The 10,013-nt window shown below is 42.4% G+C and overlaps 1 protein-coding gene across 1 annotated transcript; it reads right to left on the bottom strand.

Moving 5' to 3' along the window:
- Positions 1 to 1,356: 1,356 nt before the first annotated feature.
- LOC145777423 (uncharacterized) lies at positions 1,357 to 6,954 on the bottom strand. The gene is made up of 2 exons (XM_082588793.1): positions 3,489 to 6,954; positions 1,357 to 3,227 (listed from the first exon to the last, which is right to left on the bottom strand). The coding sequence occupies exons 1-2, from the start codon at positions 6,952 to 6,954 to the stop codon at positions 1,357 to 1,359; spliced, it is 5,337 nt and encodes a 1,778-aa protein (XP_082444919.1).
- Positions 6,955 to 10,013: the final 3,059 nt, after the last annotated feature.

The following is a 10,013-nucleotide window of genomic DNA, read 5'->3' as shown; positions in this document are numbered from 1 at the left end:
GCTCACTGGAGAATTTTCGGTGCTTTAGTGGCCACTAGTAGGGTAAAAAAAACACACACGTTTTTGAGAATTATGAATGTGATTCTTTGAGGTCGATAGTGGTCTGTTTTTTGCAAGCAAGTGATGAATCCTCATTGTCTAAAACGTTTTTTGCCTAGACTGGATAAAGTGCAGGCCTTACTTATTAGAAGAAATGGTGTATTGAAAACGACAATAATAAAACGAAACAAACAGTTGCTTACCGAATTCTTACATATTCCCTAGTCACTCCAAATCTCCAGTTCTCCAGATTTATAAAACAATGACCACTCCAGTCCATGCCAAAACGTAAAAAGAAAGATCAACTAGCAAAAATTGTTAATGCATGGCCGGGTCACTCAAGCATGAAAATAGAATGGAGCAGAGATACAACAATAATATTAAATGGGCGGGGAATCGTTTCTAACATACCCACCCCCAAAACCAGAGTTTAACAAATGAGGGTTTTACCACTGTAAAACGATTACAACGAAGCAAAATACAAACCAACTAATTGCCACAAGGTGGCCAAATAAACGACAATGAACATGAATTATGCAAATATCGACCAGAATCAAAAATATTCGCGGTTAGCAAGGATCACAATTGCAACACAAAGGCTGGCTTGCATTACACACAAACTTAATAGAACATGCATAACAGTAGCCTACAGAAGGACATCGAAGACACGCCCAAGAGGAGTTAAAAAACCCTTTTGACCAACATGCTTAGCGATTGCTAAAATTAAGCACAAAAACATAAGTCTACCGACAACTGGAAGTCAGCATAAACGGATACACGAAAAACAAATGATAGCATACATGGTACCAGTGGCAGAAGTGGGGATATGGCATAAACAAAAGCACACATACAACCTAATACTGCACAATGCTATGACCAGCGCAAGTGACATTAACGTCAGAGCAAAAGTAGGCTACCAGAAAAAACACGCGACTGTTAAGTCGAGTCGTGATAATTAAGCAATGAATTGACAAAACACGAAAAATAATATCGCACATAGCAAAAGCATTAGTAGTGAGACAGGTGTGTGAAATAGTCAGACCAAAAACAGAGCTAGACTGCTACAGTGTAAATAACTGCAGGATGCAAATAGAAACAACACTATTAATGGGAGTCAATAACACAGTTATGGCAGAACTGCTGGATGCAAATGCATCGACGACGCCGCGCTAGCTGCGGTAGTGAGGAGCACAAGAATAATAATAGTAAAATAAACACAAACACGCAATACAATTCAAATATGAAACCTAAGCAGCATGAGCAATGTCAGTTGTGCAATCGTGCCAACCAGCCAGCCTAGAAAACAAAATTGTCATTTTAAAAGTCCATACTGCCCTCTAGCAGGCAGATCTTTCTGATGTCGCGAACAAACTCTGTACCGTCAGCAACCTTTACTCGCACGCGTCTGACAAGTTTATTAGTGTCCGGCATAACTTCCTTTACAATAGCCTTGGGCCAGTGCCCACGTTTAGTTGCCTCGTCCGTTACCAGTACCAAATCGCCTGGTTTCAAGCTTGGAGATGTGCCAAACCACTTTTGTCGGGGCTGCAACAGAGGGAGATATTGCAACAGCCATTGTTCCCAAAACTTGTTTGTGAGGTATTGGGTCTTTCTCCAAGAGCGTCGATAACCGTCAGCCTTCATAAAAACATCTGGCGGTAGGGTGTCACAAGCTGATCCGGTGAGTATCATACTTGGAGTCAGGGCTTGCAGATCATCTGGTGACGATGGGAGCGAAGTGATGGGACGATCGTTTAAAATTCTTTCAATCTCTGCTACCAGCGTTAGAAGGTCGAACTCATCCAACGTAGCGTTTCCTACCAGCGACCGCATCAATTTTCTTAATAAACGAAAAAATATTTCGTAGAAGCCGCCTTGATGTGAAGCACGCGGAGGGTTGAAGTGCCAGTTCGTTTCATGCCGAAGTAAGGCATCGGTGACTTTCTTTTGATGGAGGTTCTTGAGTCCTTGCCGAAGTTCGCGGTCTGCAGCAACAAAGTTTCCTCCGTTGTCACTGTACAGATCAGTTGGACAAACGTTTCTACGGCTGCAGAATCTTCGGTAGGCTTGAATGAATGCACTTGCCTCCAGGGATTGCACGACCTCAAAGTGCACAGCACGGGTCGCCAAACAATTAAAAATACAAACATATCGCTTAACACTGCTGCGGCCGCTCTTTACCATCAATGGACCAAGAAGGTCAGTGCCAGCAGCTTGAAAAGGAATGGATTTGTTTACGCGTGGAGCAGGTAAGTTGCCCATCTGCTGTTTTCCGGCGGTAGCTTTCCAAAAACGACAGTTCATACAGGAATGCAAGACCCTTTTGACAGCTGATCGCCCTTTGACAATCCAATAACGGGAAGCAATGGCGGTAAGGACTTGTGAGCATCCCATGTGTCCTTCTCGTTCGTGATACCTCATGATCACTAGATCGGTGATTGGGTGCTGATGTGGGAGAATGATCGGATGCCTTCTTCCGCTTGACAGAGAAGATTGTTGCAATCGCCCACCAACTCGTAACGTTCCGTTAACAACATAGGGGTTTAGGGACTGTAGCTCCTTCAAAGCCACATGCTTCTTCAACTGCAAGTCGGACACGAGTTCCACCGGGGCGTCAAATCCTGGGTGGTTATGGAGAACTGCGAACACCGTCGGGTATGCTTGATGCTGGGCGGCTGTGACAATGGCAAGTTCAGCTTCGTCCATCTCCTCGACACTGAGCGAATCTGTCTTAACAGTCAAGGAGTCATCTCGGCATTTCCTTTTCAGGTACAATTTGTAGCGAAGCAACCATGCAACCGTTCTTTGCAGATCGTGGAAACGCGAGTAGCGGGTAAACAACCGACATAGAGAGTCTGAGTCCGTAATCGTGTGTTGCTGAGCTGAGCAACGTTCAATGTTTTTAACCTCTGGATCGTCTGACGAAATTCCGCCAACAAAGTCGGGCTGGTTTGGCCAATTGCTCGTGACATCATGCAAAAACTTAGGACCATTAAACCAAAGCTTAGCGGTATTAACTTTATCAGGCCAAACTCCCCGAGACGCGAGGTCAGCGGGGTTTAAAGTAGTCGGTACATAATGCCATTGATTGACACTGGTAAGCATGTGAATAGTGCTCAGCCTATTAGCCACAAAGGTGTGGAAACGAGTCGAAGTATTATTAATGTAACGCAGCACAACAGTTGAGTCTGTCCATAAGACAACACAATTGAATTTAAAATCACACTCCGTCAGGATAAAATTGCAGACTTTGGCAGCGAGCACAGCAGCAGTGAGCTCCAGGCGAGGTACGCTAACAGGCTTTAATGGAGCCACTCGAGCCTTGCCAAATAGAAAATTACAAATTACTACAGAATCATCATAAAACACTTTAACATAAAACACGACCCCATAGCCACTGGTACTGGCATCACAAAAACCATGCAATTCAAAGCGGATAGCACATTTACCAAAAAGAGTCAGGCTTCTAGCGATGGAAACACATTCAAGCTCTGGAAGGGCCTTTAACCAAGCTTCCCAATTAATGTTTACTGGCCCAAGGCCATTAAGGGGTTCATCCCAATCAAGTTGAGCGTCACATGCCTGCTGCAGGAGTTGCCTAGCAGGTAAAATGAAGGGTTGTATTAGACCTAGTGGGTCGTATGTTTGCGAAATCATGGAGAGAACGCCTCTCCGGGTGTTAGGCTTTTGTTGGATACTCACCCTCACCTCCATGCAATCGCTCGCAGCATTCCACACAACACCAAGGGTTTTCTGCGTTGGAAGCTGGCACTGAGGCAAATCGACCTTCGACGCCAAGTCTTCCTGCAACACAGAACTCAAGACCTCTGCACTGTTAGACAGGAATTTAGTTAAATGGAAGCCGCCACTTTGTAATAGTTCACGCAGTTGTTGTATTAGTTCGATAGCCTGATCCGGCGATTCACATGAATGACAAATATCGTCAACATAAACATTTTTTAAAACTGTGTTAACAGTGTTTTGATCAGCACCTGTTTCATTGTCTTTGGCAGTCATCCGAAGCGCGAAGGCAGCACAGCATGGCGACGACTTTGCTCCAAACACATGAGTTTGCATACGGTAGTCGACAGGTTCCCGCTTGAGATCATCGTCCGGATACCATAAGAATCGAAAGGCATCCCTGTCTCCTTCGTCTACACGTACTTGGGAAAACATGGCCTTAATATCGCCCACAACAGCGATCGGATGTTGCCTGAAGCGAAACAATGTTCCTACAAGGTTATTGGTGAGATCTGGGCCATGAAGCAGCTTGTCATTTAATGACACGCCTTTAAACTTCGCGCTGCAGTCGAAAACGACTCTAAACTTGGCCGCATTGGTCGTGCAGTGATGGGGCACATAGCACGTCTTCCCTGGTGTGTCTACCACACCAGTTTCAAGTGGCACAGCATAGCCACATTTAACATATTCCTGCATTTTATCACGATACTTATTGAATAACACCGGGTCAGTAATAAATCGGCGCTTCATTCCCTCTAGGCGCTTGAGTGCCATAGAGCGATTATTGCACAAGTCCGGGTCTTCATCCTTCCACAACAGCCCTACAGAATAGTGTCCATCCACCTTCTTCACCGTGTCCTGCATGATCTGCAGCGCACGTTTATCCTCAATTGAAGGACAGGGGGCCTGTGGCTCATCGATGTCATTAAAATCCTGCAACAATACATTTAACATTCTATCGCAAGACTCCTTTACGCTAAGAAAGTTTACCATTACTGGTGAGTTGAGTTGCCTATCGCCACCATCTTTCCCATAAATGGTCCAACCCAGAAGAGTGTGCAGTCCACATGGTTCTCCTGGTGCGCCAGTACGAACTTCCTGCAAAAGATAAGCCTGGTGAAGATCGCTGCCCAATAACAACTCAACCTTCCTATCTTTTAGTTCAGGGAACTTTAAGTCCTCCAAATGACTATATGCACTACTAAGTGCTTCGGTGGGAATACTGTGGCTGACATCCACAATCTGGTCCATCACCAGAGCATCTGCAACGGAAAACACAGCCTGCTCTTCCATTCCCTGCACAGCCAAAAAATCAATTTTCTTGTCATGAAAGGAGACAGCATTGGTGGTCAGCAACTCCACATTGCTTTTTGTCGCAGCAACCCCTAAGCGAGATACGAGGCTTGAGGAGCATAGACTGACGCTAGAACCTTCATCGATAAAAGCATAAGTATAGGTATAGTTGGAGGGGTCCCCAGCCCATACCTTAACTGGCAAAACCTTAAAAATTGTTGTCCCAGATGTTGCTGGCACAGTTGCGGACGTTGTTGCTGAGATGCCCTTCTTCAGAGCAGAGGGGCTTTCCTCTTCCACACGGTTTACATGCAGAAGTGAATTATGCCTCGATCCACACGTTGCACAAGATTTCTTAAATCTGCAATCAACCACTCTGTGGCCTGCTCTCAAGCAACAAAAACACAGTCTATGCTTTTGCACCAGGGTTCTTCTTTCTGCAACAGGCTTTTGTTTAAACATCTCACACTTCCATAGGGCATGCGACTCTGCACACAAACAACAGGACTCTTGCTTATGGTTAGCAGATTGGGAAATCTGCTCTTGGGTTGTGCAAACCGAAGCACGCTTGTAGCCACCTTGCGGATTAGATCGAGCCATCGTTGGTTGTAGAGCTCTCTTAACATCTTTGCCTGGTTGCATAAGATGGCCATATTGGCTGTCGGCTCGAGAGGCTGCATCCTCGACCAAGACTCTTAAATCGCCAAACGTGGCACAGTCCGATCCCAAGTGATTAACATTAACAAACTGCTCCTTTAACTTATAAGGAAGTCGCAGGAACAGCCGTTGAAGCACCTCATCACTGTTTAAAAGATGGGACTTACCCCAGCCATCGAAACTGACTTCACACTTATACATCTTGTCGCAAAGCTTTGTGAGGCCCGGCGCATCCCACTCTGAAATAGGGGGTCCTTGCAGCAAATCTTCCTTCACTTTGGCCATGAGTTTTCCAGGGTTGCCAAACCTTTTTCTCAATCTATCCCATGCCATTCCATATGCTCTTTCACTATTTTGCAAGCAACTCAGGCCAGAAATTACTTCCAAGGCCTGGCCTACACAATTGTCCTCCAAAAAGGCGATGCGATCTTCAAAGCTTAGATAGTTTGACTCAATGTATCGTTCAAAACGCCTTTTAAAGTTAAAGAACTTTAACACATTGCCGTCAAACTTCTCCAGCGACAACCGAGGACCATGAACATTTTGAAACCCTGCACTGAGCTGGGGTTGAGGCACGACGATGGGAAATTCACTACTATTATTAGCTTCAGTGCGAAAGGGAGATGTGTAAGGATTAAGAATATTACTAGCACTACTGCTGCCCTGAAGGATACCCTGTTCTGCTTTTACAGGTGGTATCTTTACACCACTCTCACGGGGTGTCACGTGACTGCTAGACTCAGCAGCTTTGCCTGTGTCACTGCCTGCATCCATAACTACCGATGATGTTTGATGTGACACTCGCTTGGATTGCTCTCGACAGCTTCGAATGAGGGTAGAGCATGCTTCAAGCAAACCATAAATGCTTTCCCCCATACGGTTCATCCTAGATTCTATTGAGCCTGATTGCTGTGGTTTGCATTTGAGTAAATCTAAACGTTTAAGGGAGAGCTTCCTTTGAAGTTCAAGGCATCTTTTCTTTACCTCCAAAACTTCAGAAGAGCTCAGGAAATCATCACTTGAGCATAGCTCCATGTCGATGGAAGTTATGCCAAGCTCGATTTCAACCAGCTCTTGTTCTAACACAACAAGACCTGGCAGCTCTTCGCTACTGTCATGTTGACCACTAATATTAGAGGCGGCCTCATGCTGCTCTGTTGAGCCACTAGCATAACCATTTGGCTTACTCCGTCTTGGAGTTTGCTTGGGCTTTTTACGAGCCATAATTAACACACAGCAATATACAAGCTACAAAAAACAAAATCTGTATGGTACTTACCTTTGGTGAGGTGACAATTGACCTTCACGATGTTACGGAGAATGTCAGTAAGCAACCTACTAAAATTACAGGGTTTAACGGTAACCAGTTCTACCTGACTAGAACAATGGCCTGACAGAGTACAGGCTTAGAAGCTTCAATCTTTGGCAGACCTGACAAGACTGCCCAAAGTGAAGATCTATTTACAAAATTTAAACCAAGTTTACAACGTGGCGGGCTCAAAGGCACAAACCAAAAAATGAATCCTTGGCAGACCTGAAAAGACTACCCTAGGATAACAAACAACTAGTTACAAAGTTCAAAGAAACTTTACAGCATGGCAGGCTCAAAGGCACAAACCAAAAAATGAATCCTTGGCAGACCTGAAAAGACTACCCTAGGATAACAAACAACTAGTTACAAAGTTCAAAGAAACTTTACAGCATGGCAGGCTCAAAGGCACAAACCAAAAAGTTAATCCTTGGCAGACCTGAAAAGACTACCCTAGGATAACAAAACAAATTACACAACTAGCTAAAGTGAGCTAGACAAAGGCACATACCATAAATGAATCCTTGGCAGACCTGAAAAGACTACCCTAGGATAACAAACAAATTACACAACTAGCTAGAGTTAACTAGACAGGCATAACCTTGCACCAAGCAAAGGTATGTTTTATAAATGATGTCTAAAACGTTTTTTGCCTAGACTGGATAAAGTGCAGGCCTTACTTATTAGAAGAAATGGTGTATTGAAAACGACAATAATAAAACGAAACAAACAGTTGCTTACCGAATTCTTACATATTCCCTAGTCACTCCAAATCTCCAGTTCTCCAGATTTATAAAACAATGACCACTCCAGTCCATGCCAAAACGTAAAAAGAAAGATCAACTAGCAAAAATTGTTAATGCATGGCCGGGTCACTCAAGCATGAAAATAGAATGGAGCAGAGATACAACAATAATATTAAATGGGCGGGGAATCGTTTCTAACACTCATGATGTGTAATTTTATTATAACAGATGGTATTCCTAATATGAGTACAAGCAATAACGTGGTGGTTCTTGGTTTAAGAGGCTTAGCTGAAGACTAATTGCTACCCTACTGACTGAGAGATGACTTTTAAGCTTATGATTTTCAAGCTAACTTAAATCTGTTTCTAGCTGTTTCAGTGGCAAGTACTATTATTACTTCACTAGCTGGGACAAACAGGTTATTTTAAGCATAGATTGTAGTCATGGTCATCCCTTTTACATCAGCAATAAACATGTGTTGGGGTGGGTACCGTACTGTTTCTCCAGTTCTGGTAAACTTCCTAATAATTTTGTAAACTTTTGATCAGCAATGTTGCCTTTCACCTATCAGGCTACATACCTTAGAAGTTTTACTCCAGTAGACTATACTTTTTTTGCAGGTTCTCATAATGGTAAAGTGATTTTTTTTTGTACTGTAGTCAACTTATATTTAATTGCAAGGTTTTAGCTGTTTTTTTGGTTGAACTATCAATGTCGCTGTGCAACAATAGCAATATCAAGTGAATTTAAGCATTACGGTACAGTTAGGCTACACACTACAAGATAAAAACAGTGCACTTTTTTCTTCTCCTCTCGTCCTTTGCTTTAAAAGAGAAAAAGAATACGTCATAACCAGTCAAATAGTGTTTCAGATTAAAAGACCGGAGCCGGTCAAATAGCCACTGCCTTCAATATGCGTTATATCACTAGCCTATCAGTTACTTTACATGATTTTATTAGGTTAATAATTTGGAAGTGGCTATTTTTCCACAATCAGGTGTTGCCAGAGTTAGGATTAAAGTTAGGAAGAGTTAAGGTAAGGGTTAGAGTTAGGAATAAGATTAGGGTTTTGATCTTCCCAGGACTAAAAAAATTTCCAAAATACAAGTACCGGTAGCCTATTTGTTTTCAACAGCTTTAAACTTTTCTCAAATTAGGGCAGACTTCCTTATCTGGCAACACTATTGAGGCTATTATTACACTATATAGTGTAAATATAGCCACAGCCTAATAATTTTTGCTTAATGTCTAAATAAATATATATATACAACTAACGATAGTGCTGTTATGCCAGTGTTTAGATACCATGGTGTTTACTTGCTGTATTCCGAAATGTAAAACTGGATGTAAAACAAATAAACCAACCACCACTGAAAAAATCACATTGTTCAAATTTCCAGATGGTAAAATTCTACAACGAAAGTGGATTAGAGCAATTCCTCGTCAAGATTGGAATCCAACAGAAAAACATAGAGTGTGTGTAAAACATTTCAATAATCATGATTTCATTACCACTTCTCATGATACAAAAAGAGTCGAAAGATTACTCGCAAATCTGATAAACTGCAACGGATACGTTTTTAACCTACGGCTGTTCCACATGTTTTTCTGTGTCTTCCTAAGTATTTATCTACGCCTGGGATCCCATCTCAACCTGCATCTGCAAGACTTAACTTAGGAAATGCAGCAATAACAAAAATGAGTGAAGATCTGTTACAACAGGAAACATTTAATGATTTTGCATCATTCCAGCAGAAAGTAAAGGATGAACCATTGATAAGTGGGTACATTACAATAAAGAAAGACAATTGTATGCAATTTCATTACATGAAATGCTCAGGGAACTTCGTTGATGCTCCACAGTTGCTGGCATCAGTAATTATTACTGATAGTATGGAAATTAAAGCATGTAGCTGTATGTGCAGATAATCATGTTTGCAACAGGTAAGCTAAAATATGTTCTTATATTGATACATGTGCAGCATAGGAAATTGTTGTTTAGGCAATTGACATTTTTCGTGTGCAAGAAATTAGCTTGCTTTGGCAGCTAATGACAGTTAGTTGTCGCTAATCTCACCACACTCTTTGTCTTTAATCTCAGTGTAGAGTTTGAAATTTTTTGATAAAAATGATTTAACTTAGTGACATTTTTTCTTTACAAAAACCTATGAGCAACTCACATTTGTTTCCGGCTTTGTGCAAAAGTGAGCTTGTTAGTGACACTGCAT

This window comes from Aplidium turbinatum, chromosome 9 (assembly GCF_918807975.1).
Source record: "Aplidium turbinatum chromosome 9, kaAplTurb1.1, whole genome shotgun sequence".
In the NCBI taxonomy this organism is placed as follows: Eukaryota; Metazoa; Chordata; class Ascidiacea; order Aplousobranchia; family Polyclinidae; genus Aplidium; species Aplidium turbinatum.
Note: the sequence above shows the minus strand (reverse complement) of the source record. Positions and strands in the feature narration are given on the sequence as shown.